General features: G+C 36.3%; 1 protein-coding gene across 1 annotated transcript in view; it reads right to left on the bottom strand.

The window, feature by feature from the left end:
- The window catches only part of TMTC2 (transmembrane O-mannosyltransferase targeting cadherins 2), a 422,793-nt gene that overhangs the window by 52,017 nt on the left and 353,138 nt on the right, over positions 1–17,638 (bottom strand). Inside the window, exons 10-11 of the mRNA XM_019960312.2 lie at positions 15,094–15,208; positions 2,383–2,446 (exon numbers count right to left, since the gene is read on the bottom strand). Of these exons, the coding sequence (XP_019815871.2) occupies positions 2,383–2,446; positions 15,094–15,208 (179 nt within the window). The remainder of the gene's footprint in view (positions 1–2,382; positions 2,447–15,093; positions 15,209–17,638) is intronic.

Raw genomic sequence — 17,638 nt, 5'->3', positions numbered from 1 at the left:
GCTTCTGCTCTGTCTCCTCACCTCTAGACTATAAACTCCTAAGAAGCACAGACTCTTTTCAGTTTTTTTCACTGCTGTGTATCTGGCACTTAACAGGTGCTCTCTAAATATTTAATAAATAAATGAGGAGACCATTATTTTTTGTTGTTTTTCTAGACTTTTGGTGCATTTTCTAAGACACAATTTCATTTTTTTTTCCATCAAGCTTTGTTCTTATACACACAGCAGCCTGGGCAACAATGTGATTCCACTTACTAGATGTGATACTGGGTGAGTTATTCATTTCTCTGAACTTCAGCAGAACAAGGATCACAGAAGTATCTGTGGGTTGTTGCGAGAGATGAGTGAGAGAATTCACATGATGTACTTAACTTGGTGCTTGACACATGACAAGTGTTTAATAAAGTTTAGTGCTACTTGTTACAACTATTGAATTATTCTCTTCTGTTGCAAACAGCTTACTGATTCTTAAATCACCTTATAGTTAATGACACTGGGGACATTTAGATTCAAGAGCTAAGGTTACACGCAGCTGAGTCTCCTGAAAAAAAGCTACTTCCTGTGTGCGCTGCTTTCAGGAAGCATTAATCCTTCTCTTGTTCCATACTGTATTTTAATTAATTGATTGTGTTCAGTCTTCTCTGCTACACTGTCTGGTTTTTTAGCGTATAAAATCTCTGTATTCTATCACAAAGCAGGCACTCTATAGATGTTTGTCCAATGGATGAGTTACTGTAAAGAAATGATTCCATTACTCGTAGTCACATCAATCACATCACACGTGCACTATCATTACTTCTTGAAAATTACATTTCTCAATAGATGGTAGAGATCTAGAGAGCAGAGTGGAGGTTTTAGTGTTGGAGAGTGATGCAGAGCAGTGTGGATGAGAATAAAAGCAATGGCATTCAGTAATGTACTGTGAATAAAAAAGTGCTCAGAAGATCAATAGAAAACCAGTTCTTATACTCTCATAAATGGTTACTCTATTTCAATAGTAATGATCTAATTTCCATCCATCTTACTTTACAGAAGTGTGACTACTCAGGGAGAAATTCTAATAAAAAAAATACTTGATAAAGTTGAAAAGAACAGTTATTTGAAATGAGGACTGTGGAATAGGGACATGGCACATCAAGATTGTATATTGTCACCCTGCTTATTTAACTTATATGCAGAGTACATCATGAGAAATGCTGGGCTGGATGAAGACAAGCTGGAATCAAGATTGCTGGGAAAAATACTAATAACCTCAGACATTCAGATGACACCACCCTTATGGCAGAAAGTGAAGAAGAAATAAAGAGCCTCTTGATGAAAGTGAAAGAGGAGAGTGAAAAAGTTGGCTTAAAACTCAACATTCAGAAAACTAAGATCATGGCATCTGGTCTCATCACTTCATAACAAACAGATGGGGAAACAGTGGAAACAGTGGCAGACTTTCTTTTTCGGGGCTCCAAAATCACTGCAGATGGTGATTGCAGCCATGAAATTAAAAGATGCTTGCTCCTTGGAAGAAAAGCTATGACCAACCTAGACAGCATATTAAAAAGCAAAGACATCACTTTGTCAACAAAGGTCTGTCTAATCAGAGCTATGGTTTTTCCAGTAGTCATGTATGGAAGTGAGAGTTGGACTATAAAGAAAGCTGAGCACTGAAGAATTGATGCTTTTGAACTGTGGTGTTGGAGAAGACTCTTGAGAGTCCCTTGGACTGCAAGGAGATCCAACCAGTCCATCATAAAGGAAATAAGTCCTGAATATTCATTGGAAGGACTGATGTTGAAGCTGAAACTCCAACACTTTGGCCACCTTACACGAAGAGCGGACTCATTGGAAAAGACCCTGATGCTGGGAGGGATTGAAGGTGGGAGGAGAAGGGGACGACAGAGGATGGATGGCATCACCAACTCAATGGACATGAATTTGAGTAGGCTCTGGGAGTTGGTGATGGACAGGGAGGCCTGGCGTGCTGCAGACCATGAGGTTGCAGAGTCAAGACACGACTGAGCGACTGAACTGAACTGAACACAGCTTGAGGTTTGACCACATGCAAGAATCAGTGAGAGGTTAGGAAATCCAGAGGTATGTAATATCACAGCAAAAATACTTTCAAAGAACTTATGTTAATAGTCATCCAAATGCAGAATATTTAATAGTGCTAAAACCTGTATTCAAATGATAAAAATATACAGTGCTTTACACAGGATAGTAAACAGCAAAATGACTGGCAGATTTTATGGTTGAATCAGCCATTTAGCATGTATTCAAAATAAGACATCAGAGAGAAAAAACTCCAGTATCACAAGGCTTCTATGTCTATAACTCTCACATGCTGTGAATCTATCTTTGTGTAGTGCTTCTCATTAGGAAGGTACTTACATTAGGCCGCAGTCTGGCTGCCAGATCATAATACTTCTCAGCTGCTTCATTGAGGCTAGCCTGTCTGTTAAAGAGAAAAACATCAAACTCTATTAGTTACTTCAAATTTCAGACTGATGAACAGAATCATTATGCAGCAAAATAATATTAACTTTAAAAAAATCACAAAGTGAAAGGGCAAGTCACTCATTCATGTCTGACTCTTTGTGACCCCATGGACTTTACAGTCCATGGAATTCTCCAGAATACTAGAGTGGGTAGCCTTTCCCTTCTCCAGGGGATTTTCCCAACCCAGGGATCGAACCTAGGTCTCCCACGTTGCAGGCAGATTCTTTACCAGCTGAGCCACAAGCCATGTCAATCAAATAATAAGCTGACTAAGCAGAAAAGGATAATGAAAAATTGAATGCACGTACTGTACTTCTGGAGCTTCCAGGGTGGCTCAGAAGTAAAAGAATCTGCAATTCAGGAGATGCAAGTTCAATCTCTGGATTGGGAAGATCCCTTGAGAAGGAAGTGGAAACCCACTCCAGTATTCTTTCCTGGGAAACCCCAAGGACAGAGGAGCCTGAGGGCTACAATCCATGGAGTCACAGAAAGAGTCAGATATGACTCAGCGACTAAACAACAAATAATGTACTTTGTCATGATCTTTTAGACATTGTAAGTAATATCTCAGTATCTCAGCCTAATCCTTTTCAGCAGATATTACTGTAAATTTACACATGAGACATTAGAAATGTCATTTTTCTTTTCCAAGACAAACAAGATAATATGTTACAGGGTTAAGATTCTCCTGCTTCAATACGATGTTCCAGAAAAACCCTTATTTTTAAAAATAAATTGTCAAGATTACTATCTAGCTCTTTTTGTTTTATGAAAATCATAAATGCTTGCAGTTTTTTTTTTTTTTAATCTGTATCTATCTATAAAGTTACTTTCTTTTCAGTTCAGGAGAAGAAACTTTCAATGTCTGTAGTCTACCAAAAAAAAAAGTCAGCCTCTCCCTCTCTTTGCTCTCTGGCCACAAGGGCAGGCACGTGACGCAGCCTGAGCTAAAGGGATGTTCTTGCTTAGGACCTTGATTCCTGAGCAAATGGCTGTAAGATGAAGAAACAGTTAGAACTGCTCACAATGGTGGAGGCAACAGGGCTATGTCCTTTCAGACTCTTCTGGCAAAGAACTGTAATTGGATGTCCTGCTTTCTTCCAGGAAGAGCCTGAGGCTACCTTATTTCCTACTGATTCAGGCTTCCAGCCTGTCTTGAATTCTGCAGTTCCCACAGCCTTCAAATAGCAACAGTTTTTCTTAATTACCACAAAATACCATGACTGTCACAGTTGACTGACACAAATAAGATGTACACTAAACTTTATAGGTAAGTTTGTGCATTGTCTATTCTTGCAATTCACAGCAAACTCGTTGCTTCAGCCAACTGGTTAATAGAAGAAATCAAATGTCTTGAATTTCCAGGAAGTCCAGTCAATAAGCCATCAAAACACGGCATGTTTGGGACTTCCACGGCAGTCCAGTGTTCAAGACTCTGCACTTCGAAGCAGGGTGCATGGGTTCAATCCCTGGTACAGGGACCTAAGGGATCACATCCCACGTGGTACAGTCAAAGAAATAAATAAAATATTAAAAACAAACAGAAAACAGTACGTTTTATGATCATGCCATGCTGCTTTCAGAAAACCTTCTAGAACAGTAGATAATAAGAGTTAGAAGCCCTTGCAGGTTGCACTGCAGTCTGGTGAGCATACTTGTGGAGTACAAAAGAAACGCTATAGAAAAAAGACAAATTCAGCTTTAGATATATGTACAGCACAGTTATAACATGAACAATAGTAGTTAATGCCTTGAGGTCCTGCAATTAATGGAGTTCTCTTGAAACTGTGACATGAAGAAGCTTTTGAGATAAGAAGATTGCAAAGAGGCCAGGAATAAAGAAAATAAACAAAAATTAACCTTTTCAACTAGAAAGCTACTACTCTCTTTAAAAGAGAAGGCATACTGGGCATACCTATAAAATTGAATTTGCACTTTGGTCAGGCCACATAAAAACTATAAAGACATATACCATGCAACCATAAAAATTATGGGAATAAGTGAAGACAACATTTCTCCAGAGAGCAGGACATATTTTTCTAATTTTTAAAGGAAAAATAATTAGAAACATTGCTATTTTTAATGGGGTTATGAGAAAGTAAAAACCCTTGACTTAAGAGTCTACTGGACTCACGACATGTTACAACGTGCCTCTGCGATTTATATTCTCATAAACGTTGAAGTTCAATTTCAATATGTCATGAAAAGTGCTTTAGCCTGGTATGAAACTGTAAAAATTCTCTCGCTAGGGTATTTAATGAAGGTTCCCTCAACCAAATTATAAGATCACTTTGGTTCAGACTCATTTGGAAATTTGAACCAGAATTCATTAGGTCATGCCCTGGAAAGGTTTTCTCCAGAGCAAAATAAATGGCATGGAGGTAGGAAATTAGAGTAACTTAATACCACAAAGAAGTAGGTCACTTTGAAGCAAGATAAACCAGTGTATGTCAAATATAGAAAGTATGGCTATCATTGATATTCATCTTATGGACATTCAAAGTCATGAGGTAGATAAGGATCAAAAGTGGAACTAAGGAATTCTCTGGGTAAAATGCCTTTAAAATAATAATCGATGCAACTGCAAAAGGTTTCTTTCCCTAAAAGGGTTATCAGTCTATCAAGCCTTCCCTGTCTTCAGTCTTTTGAATTCGCAAAGGACAAATCTAGATGACTTAGTCTATTAAGCCAGAAGTTGAATTAATGATATTCCATTTAATAAAAATATAAATAGTAGAGATTATTATATTTGCTATATAATTGTGAAAATTAATTTTGACTCTTGGACTTTGCTTCTAATATTAAATGGCTTTTACTGACTAGTTATTAGGCATTTATGGCAACACATGTAAAACTGTGGGGAAAACAGCTGCATCAGCTCTACCCACTCAATCTTCATGTATATGCTTGTTATACTTTCTACAAAGAAAACTCATGAGGAGCTGTCCAATGTCTACTTTATGGTGTAAGCTATACTGCATACTCCCCTCTGCAAGAAGCATCCAGGGAGTACTTAATAAATCTTAATTGCTAAAATGATTAAATCATTAATCAACATTTGAAAATCGAGGAAATTAGCAATGTTCTGCTAATTGCTTAGTGGATTCTAGTAAATATTGTCTAGAAACTTAACCACTGTTGTTAAAGATTGATTACAGGACTCAGATTCCCAGGATTACTGGGATCAAACTATTTAAAGAAGCTGATAAAATATGTTTTTCCTGTATACCCATATTTTTTCTTTGTTCATTATTTCTTTTCTGGGACACTAAATTATCTATCATTTATCAAATTCCATGAATTGATTACTGCATTTGCCAGTTACATCAGTACCATGAACTGACTGCTATTATTAACCACATTTCAAAGACGAGTAAAATTAGGTTTAGAGAAGTTGACATCCCCCAAGTTAACACAGCTGGTAAATGGTTGAGCTCGAAATCAAGGACTCTAAAGCAAAATATCTGAACCACAAGGTCAGGCAGATATCTCTGTAAGCATCAGATATATCAGAAGGACATGTGATACATTGTTCTGTGGCAGATGACCTCACCAGTTCCCACATCAAATACTAAGAAAGGAATAAAACATGTTATTTGATTATTATGATTTAAAAGCAATGATTTAAATGTAAGAAATGAGATTCGAAACAGTGAAAATATGGAGAACATTTGCAATGACAGGTTTTACTTCCTGCATGACCCTAACTCCCAAATTACCAGACACAGTTGAGCAAAGAACAGTTTGAGAATGATGAAATGCATGATATGATGTTTTGCACTATGAACCTCACCCTCTCCCAAAAATGGGGGAGGCAAGGAACTAGGGAATGAGAAAAAGCAAGAACAGCGTTTGGATACTCACTTTCTTACCCTCACGATCTCCTATTTTTGGCGGCAGGGGTGTGTGAGATCACAATTAGACAGAAAACGGAACCCTAAGTTTCCTATTATGTCCAAGTAGAAGACTCAGAATGTGTCACAGGGAAAGCAGTTGGCTCTGCCAAGAGATCTCCCAGGCCATATGCAGACACCCTTGTATTCTGGCCACAGTACATTTTAAAAAATCAGGAATGAGACAGTGAGGAAGAAAAATTACTCTTACCAGGAAAGTACACTAAGTCCAGATGGGTGACTGTCCTCATCGAACATGTCACCTTGGGTCAGCATTATGTCCCCTATGCACGTGTGCTCAGATTTGCCCAACTCTTTGTGAACCCCATGGACAGCTGCCCACTAAACGTTTCTGTCCATGGAATTTTTCAGGCAAGAATACTAGAGTGAGTTGTCATTTCCTCCTCCAAGGGATATTCCCCACCCAGGGACTGAACCCCTGTCTCCTGAGTCTCCTGCATTGGCACGTGGATTCTTTACCACCGAGCCACCAGGAAAGTACATTATGTCCCTTATCTAGAGAATAAAGAGTTAATCACTACGCCAACAATAGACATCAACTGCAGACTCATACAGAGGCTTCTTTCTTACTATTAACTCCTGCCCATCATATATGTAAGGCCCTCTTTCTCTGACCTGTGGCCTCTGGGGGCCAGAAAAGATAGGAGGTAGAAAAAGCCAGATGGTATTTGTAAACTCGACTATGAAGTAAACCTTGACTTCTGAAGAAATCACTGGATTGGGCTAATTGTATTTTTGGTCTTTAGATTCAGTTTTTCTGCCATCAGTGAAAAGACAGGCTCGGAGTTGAAACAGATAGTAACAAAAGTCATAAACAAATATCATCATTTGATTACTATGGAATTCTATTTTTGTACAAGGGACTATGAAGCTTACATGCTAAAAATAAATAAATTTCACATTATAATTCTTCTCTCTGATATTATTTTATGACAGAAAAGTGTCTTTTAGAACACAGGTTTAGGACTCAATATTCTGACAAGATATGTATAAAAGAAATCTGGGGATTGATTATGTGATGAAACAACAACTTAACATGTCCTGTAAAATGTTTGAGGAGAATCTAATTAAAGAATTATTTATAATTACCTACATTTTTATGTATTCTGTGAAAGTTGGTAAATTTAAAATGACTTCTTTGAGAATACAGAAAATAAAAACTCAAGTAGCATTTAGAAGACTCTCTTTAACTACAATTATTAATGATTGTGAATGGCCAATTTTGAATTAAAATTATTTAATGTGGATAATAATCACTATTTGACTCATATAAAAGACAATATTTTATTAGTCTTGGTGATCATGTTCAAGAATAAATTATGAGCATTTTTTTTTTTTTTTTAACTAGAGAGCTGTTTGTTCCCTGTATCATGAAAGTAGAGTGAAACAGTAGCTGAGGTTTCCTGGGTTTTTGCCAACTTGCTAAACTTACATTTAGCTTTAAGTTACTCAAAGCAGAGCCACATTTTAATTCTAGTTGATCAATGTATGGTAGGAATAGATGTAGAACTAAAATAAACAAGGATATAAAAATGTATGGAAAATCTTAAAATAGCAAAATCAGAGTCACATATATGTAAAAATAATGGAGCAGAAAAAATCCTTGCAATGAAACTCCTAGAATAAACTGTTAATGATCATCAAGGATTCTCAAATGATAACTCTCAGTCAAGAAACCAAAAGTGGCCTCATGGTCTGTAGGCATCCATCTCAATGCTAAATATCAAGGAGAGAGAGGCAAAGTGGAAATGTAGCAGTAACAGAAGAAAAGACTTTGTTGATGTTTTAGTTTTACAAAATAATTCCTTAAAGTTAGACATTTCTTGATGTCCTATAAGAGTGTCAGCCCATTCTTTAATGGCCTCAAATCTTTCAGGGCTGTGAAGGACAGGTTAAGCCTGTATCTGTAAAGATTACACAATAAAAAGAGAGGAAATGAGGAAATGTGTATTGGTAATGTCCACTATAATATTCCCATATAGTACTTATATTCAAGATGTAATGCTTGGGTGGAGAGACTGGGTTGAGAGGGATGAAAGGACAGGCAAGCTAGAACTTCCTTATAGGAGAGGTCCAAGAACCAACATCATAAGCATCGCCTGGGACTTTCTCTGGAAGGGTAAAACCTCAGGTACCACCTACATATCCTAACTAGAACAGGCGGGGTAACAAGATCTCTAGTGATTCACGACTCATACATACTTTAATGTCTGAAAGGCATGGAGAAGGAAGATGCCTACCTTCCTTCAACCTCATCTGCCATGCCTCTTTGAACAGTTTTTGTTTTTAATTTCTTGGCCCTATTTACTTTTTTTTTTTTTTTTTTTTTAACTTTTTGGCTGTGAGGCATGTGTGATCTCAGTTCCCTGATCATGGATTGAACCTGTGAACTCTGTGATGTAAGCGAGTCTTAACCACTGGACCAGCAGGGGAGTCCCTGACACACCCCTTTGCTTTAAAGACCTTACAACCCATTACAACCTAGTTGAAACAAGCCCCTCCTGACCAAAAATGGTCAGAAAAGTACAATTTATAAATGGAAAACCCAGTAACTTTTCAAGTGGTCTCTGATAATTTGCTAAGGTATTAAAGAAGAAAGCATATGACCCAGAGGGCCTTGGAGGTATTTCCAACATCCAACATATGTGTGCATGTATATGTGTGTGGGTATTCATAATCTGCTCTGAGAAAATAATCTTTGTTCCTTTATCCCTTAAGAACTTCAATTTTATGTCACTTCCAGTAAAATTATTTGAGAATGAAAACCAAAAGATAACAATTTTTTCTCAAATATTCACTCTGCTCTCTAAAAATCAGGGAAACATTGGAAACCCCTTGGTACAGTGTAGTTCTGCCTTTCTTACTTAGGAAGCAGTGACAACGTGGACCCTTAGACCTGGAAAAAGGGGAACTGCAGTTATCTCAGCAGTATGACACTATCCTAAGATGATATGTCTAAAAACTTAACATCTCTAAGTACAAATTTGGAGTTCACTCTCCTATGACTATAAATCTATTTTATAAAATGTATCATAAAGGGTAATTTAATAATATTGGAAGAATCTTACTATTTAGGATTTACATATTTGAAAATCTGTTACTCCCTGTAAATCCTTTTTCCATCAGTAAATTCAGGAGTCACAGCCTCTAGGTAATTGCTCAGTTATAAAGATGTGAGGGAGCCAATGGGACACGGTGAAAACAGTATTAAACCTGGCCAGAATATGCTAAGCATAAACCCCAGCTTTACCAACCGTGGGAAATAACAACTAACATTGAGCCTCAGCATCTTCATCTGTAAAATGGGAATATAAATATCTTCTTCATATATGTGCAATTATAATTAAGAAGGTGACACATAAAATGTAAAATATAGTCCAGGTAGACAGGAGGTATTTGAATAAATGCTACTTTTGTTCCTTCATTACCCTATAAGTGGATTAAAAAAAAAAAGAAAAAAAGCTTTTCATCACAGCCCATGGATGCTGGGAATAAGTTAAATTTGTTTTCAGCATCTCAATACTTCCTCTCAGGTGTCAAATATCCTTGTGTGCTTTCAAGCTTCCAGTTCTGGGAGAACGCTGAATAAATTCATTCATACAAAATGCTTCTAACAGAATAATTGATTCAATACTTTCCTTTCACAACTCTATAGACATTGCTCTACTGAGTTTTAGTATTTTAAATTCCTTTGATATTTTCCTTTGATGATAACCAATATGCTTTTTTTTTTTTTTTTTTAATGCTCTCATCTGGAAACATCCATTACTCTTTCCTTTTCCATTTTAAGTACTAAAAATGTCAACACGTGTAGTCAATGTTCTAATATTATGTGAGGCCTTCAACATCTGTGATCACTCTTCCTGGAAATATATTTAGTAATTAGCCAAAATGTGGATCCTGTCTTCCCAAACAAGGCAAAAGCCAGAAATTCCCTCATCTTCCAGCTTTCTTCCAGCCAAAGTATCAGCACAAAACTCAAGTTCCATCAATCAGATGCAACCTCATAAGAGTCAAAGTCAGAAGTAAGCATAATGGGCTGGGGGTGGGGGAATGGGGGGGAGGGCAGCTGCACCCAGAAGAATCATCTCATGAATGTGGTGCTTGCTCTTCTTGGTTCCTTGTGGGTGATGACAACAGAGCTCTGGATTCTAAAATGTGCTGTGCTGCAAGGAAAGCTGCTGCTGCTGCTGTTGCTAAGTCGCTTCAGTCGTGTCCGACTCTGTGCGACCCCATAGACGGCAGCCCAGCAGGCTCCCCCGTCCCTGGGATTCTCCAGGCAAGAACACTGGAGTGGGTTGCCATTTCCTTCTCCAATGCAGGAAAGTGAAAAGGGCAAGTGAAGTCGCTCAGTCGTGTCTGACTCTTCGCGACCCCATAGACTGCAGCCTACCAGGAAGTCCATGGGATTTTCCAGGCAAGAGTACTGGAGTGGGTTGCCATTGCCTTCTCTCGCAAGGAAAGCTAGGCAGTAGAAATTATTTCTGGTTATGTAGAGTACTCTCAGTCTTGTCAGAAGAGCCTGTAGAATTCTCTACAATAAATCTCTACAATAAATCCTGTTTCTGTTTAAACTGGCAAGAGTGGATTCTTTAGTGAGCAACTGAAAACAGTGACTCAAACAAGAAGATAAGTTTAGGAGTAGATCTCTTTTCATTAATTTGACTTCTAATATGATGATTAAAGACCTTCATCCTATCTTGGAAATTTTGTCTATCTGTTGATAATTGTTTATCTGCTCTAGGCTCTCCTTCAAATATTTTCTATTTACATTAACATCTATATAACAAATACAATTACATGTGTATGTCTGCCATATATGGGCTTCTCTGGTCCCTCAGATGATAAAATATCTTCCTGCAATGCAGGAGCCCCAGGTTCAGTGCCTGGGGTGGGAATATCCCCTGGAGAAAGGAATGGTTATCCACTCCAGTATTTTTGCCTGGAGAATTCTGTTGACTGAGGACCCTGGGGGGGCTACAATCTATGGAGTAGCAAAGAGTTGGACACAACTGAGAGACTAGCACTTCACTTTTTCATTTTTATGCCACATATAAGAGCATATAATTATATACACATATTTATATATACAGACAAAAGTATCACAGATTACATGTGTACATGTACATGTATACATATTACATGCATGTATGTATGTATATATGTATATATATGTATATATAACTATACGTACACAGTTGTATGCTATACTTAATTATACAAATACATATATATATATATATATAACTACTGTGTATACATCATTCTCATTCTATCCTCCAATCTTTTATCCTTTCAGTCATCATTTTCATATTTTTAGTGTTTCTCATTAAGTTCTGGGAATATATCTATAATTTCTATTTAAATTATCTATGAATTTTACATTGCCACCACTGTAGTCATAAACTCAGAGCTCCTATTAATCACTGAGTAAATTTTTCTGACGTTATAAGACCCCTCTTTTCAACATCCTATTTTATTTTCACAGATACATTCAGTTCGGACAGGTTAGATTACACTTCGATAATAGACACATCCTAAATCTTAGTGAAGGGACAAAATTTATTTTGCACTCATTCAACCTATCTAATGCAGGTGAGACGGGAGGTTTGTCTCCCATTGATTATTCCAGGATCTGTTTCTACTGACTCCTACAATTTTGGCTTGAAAGTAGCACACGTCACATTCACACACATTCCAGTGACCCAGAAAGACCCAGGGAGGCCTTCAACTGGGAGAAGTCAGGCAAGTGCAGTCCCGTTATGTTTCTTCAAGTCAGAAGGCCAAATATATTTGGTGAGCAGCATTAATACTTCCACATGTAGTGCTCTTGTGAATCACCTTGACAATAGAAATTGGAGGTGGTGGTTTAGTTGCTAAGTCATGTCCAACTCTTGCAACCCCACGGACTGCAGCCTGCCAGGCTCCTCTGTCCATGGGATTCTCCAGGCAAGAATACTGGAGTGGGTTAATTAGAAATGTTCTAATTCTACAGAAAAAGATCTTCATCTATTATTGAGAATTAAAATGAGTCTTTTAGAAATTTTGCAAATTTATAGCCTCTTGAAGGTCTGAATAAGATAGACTTTCCCCTTGATGGGCCCTTCCAATCTAGTTTCTTCTGGGGGAATAATTAATAGATTCCTTGGGTCAACTCACCGGGAGTTAGCCTAGGAAAGGGAAGTTAAATGAGGATGCCTCAAATCATGTCTTGAACTCTCACATTTCTTAAATTGCTGATTTTGGATCTTAGGTCAACCATTAATTCAAGACACAGTCAGGCAGACTTCTGCCCTTTCCCTTACATCCAATTCATCACCAAACCTTGCCAATTCTGTCTCCTAAATATCTTATGAAAGAACAGTGTTCTTGAGGAACTCAAGAACTCAAACTCAATTTACCACAATGTGGCATTACCAAGGGAAATATCAGATGCAACACTGAATAAGCAAATTCTTGACAGCTAACCATTTTGATAAGGCTGCATTCAAGGGAAAACCAATAGCCTTTCTTATTATTTTTCAGAAAACCCCTAAATGTTCTTGATTAATAAGGGAAGAGGCTGGTGTTCAGCTTGTACAGTAAGCATTCAAGAAATACTTGAATTTGACAGAGCTGAAAAAATAACCAAACACATTCACAGGAGCTGCCACCAGGTTGAACAGGATGTGGGCAGGCTGCAGTGGTCATACTCACAATCACCATAGGAAGGCACTGACTGAATGCAACTTGATAAGCAATGCATACTGCAGAAAGCTAGAGAGGTTTTGAAAAATAAATCCTAAGAATTGCCATGCTGCCAATGTATAATAAAACTTTCCACTGGTTTCTAGCACTACGGTAACTAAGGAAAAATTACAAGTGATATATTTAACAAGGACCTTTTTTGTAATTGTTCTTATAACGAATATTGGTAGACCTTGAATTTCAGATATTGATTTAATATGTAGCAAAATGCCTTGTTGATGAAAGTATCTATTATGATTAAGATGAATTAGCATCTAGAAACATGTGCATGCACATTCTTGTAAATGGTTTATTGTGATTAAAAGCATAGTGTTTTATTCATGAAGAACAGAAAGTCCCCTTCCCATCACAGCACCTGACCTTGTCATGCATATTAAACTTGTCTTTTAAAAAAATTATCCTTCCAGTGAAGGTTCTTGCAAACTGGTTACAATATATTTTTTAAATATACCAATAGTTTATTGAATCCTGATTTCTCTTTGAAAGTATCTGCTTTAGGAATGCTAAGCATTAATGTGAAATGAGAGTATTCAACTGAAACCTCACAGTATTCTTTTTCCTCTCAGACTCTGAATTTCTTATTAAAAATTTATTAAAAGCCAAGGAGGAAACCACTAAGATATAGTTACATTAATAATCTCAAATTATAAATAAAATCTCAAAGTAATTTATAAAACTTGCTTTAAATATTGGTTCCTGGTGGGTATGTGATTATAAAAGGACAGGATGCTTGTGGCGATGCAAATCGTCTGTATTTTGACTGGAATGATGGATACACAAACTGGTATGTGTAATAAAAGCACACAAAACTAAACACACACAGATACACACAATGGCATAATAAAACTGGGGAAGCCAGTACATTAGTATCAATGTCAAAATACCGGTTTTGATACTGTATGGTAGTTCTACGAGATATCACCATCCGGGAAAGTGGATAAATTGTACAGGGATCTCTCTGTGTTGTTTCTTAACCGCATGCAAATCTACAATCATCTCAAAAAATTTTTATTTTTAAATGTTCCTCTATTTTTCTCAAAAGTCCACGTTTTAAAAACATCCAAACATGGACCAATTCTGTTATTCTTCTTCCCAGGTAAGAGTGATCTACGTAATCAGAAACTTCCCAGAAGCTAGGCTCTGAGCCATCGTGCAATGTTACCTAAGGAAGCATCTGCATGGAGACTTTGGAGTGGATTTCAAGGAACCACATGTGAGAAGTGGTGTACACATGGCTAATAGAATAAATAATGCTTTTTGAACAACTGTATAAATCATTCGAGTTTCTTAAAAACATCCTTCTTTAATGCATTCACTTTCATTTTATATTGATACAAAAAACTGTTCATATGCCTTTTACTTGTTTTGAATTATTGTAATTAGTCTTCAAAACCATATTTCTGAGAAGAGATGCATAAATAGGTCTAAAAACATACTACTTCAACACATAACAACAGTGTTAATTATAGGCTCATTTGAGAATTTGATAGGCCTTCGATATATTTATATTTGATAATCCTCTCTACTATCAAGCATAATGTATTCATGTGCCACATTCAAAATAATTAATAAAAAAATACAAATACTGAGATGCAGTTGACTAACTGACACAATGTTCTGTCTTAGAGACATTTAATTAGACAATTATTAATATCAATTTTGCAGCTTTCCTTCTGTATTTTATGGACAATAATTTTTTAATGGAAAAGGGTCTCAATTTTCAGAGAATCCTAAACTCTCATATATCCTATATACTGGGCACATAAATCATAATGAATTAAATAGACCCAACTGATTTTAACATGGTTAAGCAGCATAATTCATTTTGGAATGTAGTGTAAGGTGGTACTTACAAAAAGGGGAATTAGTATAATTGAATAAATTATATTAATAGGTTTAAAGCTACAGTGTAGTCTTTTCAGGTACAGTAGCAAAAACTAACCTGAGCATGTGGGCGGCATTGAAGACAACATCAAACTCTGTGCTGTCCAGCTCAGCTGCTTTTTTTGCCATCTCAGCTGCTTCTATGAGGCGGGCTTCTTCCAGAAGAAACTGACCTGCAAAGCATGAAGTCAAGTGAGCTGAAACCTAGAAAATAATAGTCCTGTGAAACAACTAAAGCTGCTATAGAGAAAAATCTAAGAACTGTGGTAAAGGTGACACAAAGCTAAGATTTATGGGTGCTGCACATCTACATGCTCATTATTCAGGCATACTTTATACGCCCTTCCCTTAACTGCAGAATACTGCAGTGTGCCAAATCTGTTACATTAACACTTTTTTTCTTAAAAATCCTCCACAGATTATTGAAGAAGAAATAAAATGAACAGATTTAAAGGTATGTTACAAATAGGTAAAAAAAACATATTTATTTTTTTAGGTATAACAAAACAAAAAAATTTCTGGGAAGATTTTAGTTTTCTGATGGTCAAAGTGGGGATTAAAGCACTATGTTAGTTGTGCCAAATCTATAGCTCAGGTGAAATATATTTCAATAAGCCACTCATCAACTGGTTTAAACATTAGTTTCACCTATGTAAGTCACTATAATCATTATGTTGCATCACTAGTGTAAAATTTAATTATTAGCTATAAACCTCTGAGACTCTAAGGTGAGAGTTGCTTTGTAGGAAAAAAAGATATATGACAATAAGTTGAGTTGATTTTAATTACTGGTCCTTTAAAGCAGCTTTTGTCTCTGATGCATATGCACAGTGCTACCCATATTAAGATACATTTATTTCCTTATCTAAGTAACACTAAAATTATTGAATAGAAACATAGAAAGGTTAGCTTAGTATTATCTTATAGATTGACTACTAAACACACAAGAATATTCACAAATTCAGATTTTTGAGATTACTTTCAGGTCAGCTCTGCAAGGTTAAAATTATTGCAGATAGAGCCACACAATTCTTCAAAACTCTCTCTCAAGAACTGTTGTATGATGCTACCCCAAAATCATACTGTAAAGGCAGAGAAAGGTGAAAAGAATTGGGACCAGTTTTAAGGCTGTAAATGTGCACAGAGAGAACAGGCTGCTTTCTATAGGTAAGGATTTACTACCAGCAAAAGTAATGATGTTAAGCCTTATCTGATACAGATAATCAAATGAAAATCAAATCAAGGGAGGACAGAGGTATACAGAAACCACCCAGGCAATTGACAGGCTTATAAAGGTGTTTAATTTTATTATTTTTGTTTGTTTTGAGATTCCTATTTTCTTAGAGTTCAAGACTTTAACACTATGAAATATTGCTGGAAAAATGATTTGCAAGTCCTAAGGCATACAAAGAAACTGAAAAACTTTAAAAATGGTAAATTCTTTGCTTACTGCTTATCTTGTAAATATTACAAATGATCTTCTAACCTAAATGGCAGTTCTTAAAATACAGGGGAAACTTTCTACTTTAAGGTTTTATAATCAACCACAGTCACTGCTTGTACTTAAGCGCAGCTTCTAAACTTCAACTAGTAAAGAATGGTGAGTAAAGCCAGGCCTAGGCTTTTAATCCTACATTTTGACAGGAGTTGGAGGTCCTTTAGTTGTTTCTACAAAATGTTTTATATCACTTTCTTAGTTTTTCACATAACATTTGGCGCCTTTCTCATCTCTCAAAACAAACATAATTTTGGGATCAGAAAATGATTAAGAAAATAAGTTGTAAGGAGTTATGTTGATACATAGAAAAATGTATTACTTTAGGAATTCATGTAGACATTAACTCTACAGACCTGTTGAAATGAGATTCAATTTAAAGTATATGAGGTTTTAATAATGTAGGACAAAAAATAGACAATCTGCAGCATACTGAATATTAATATCTCTGCACATATGCCTTGGAACAGGATACCAGGCTAAACTCATTTTTCAGTTAGTTATGCTTCTTACAGATTAAAAATTAGAACATAATATTAATTGCTACCTATCTTCAAGGCCTATTTACCTAGCTAAATGTATTAATAAATATACTAATTACTTATGTGATTTTTAAACAAAGGATAATGTAGGAATTTATTAATTATTCTTTTCCTTTCCAGACAGTTATTAATTCTGAAAATGTATTCTGTATTAATAGAAGAGAAATGCAACAATTAATGGAATAATGAAGGTTATTTTATTATTCCAGATGGTAAGAGGAAAAGGAGATGTATTAGTTCTGGGGGAAAAAAATGAAATCTATACTCTCCTTGCAGAAACAGAGGGACAGAAGTGACAAGAAGCCTAGGTGATAAAGACAATGATACTCGATGGCTTAAAAGGACAGTTGATACGCAATGACCAGGGCAAAGCCTTTCAAGTTCTACTAATGCTGAACATATCTCTGATGTTCATCAGCAACAAAAAAAGAGTAACTAACTAGTTGGGTAAAATCAAATAGGCGATTTTTAAAATATTTAAAAACATTTCCTTACAGTTTAGGTAAGCTTTGCTACAGAACACAGACTTTGTAGCAGCTTTCAAGATCCAAAAACTACATGAAACA

The sequence above is a fragment of the Bos indicus genome, chromosome 5 (genome assembly GCF_029378745.1).
Source record: "Bos indicus isolate NIAB-ARS_2022 breed Sahiwal x Tharparkar chromosome 5, NIAB-ARS_B.indTharparkar_mat_pri_1.0, whole genome shotgun sequence".
NCBI classification, from domain to species: Eukaryota; Metazoa; Chordata; class Mammalia; order Artiodactyla; family Bovidae; genus Bos; species Bos indicus.
This window is presented reverse-complemented; position numbering and strand designations above follow the sequence as displayed.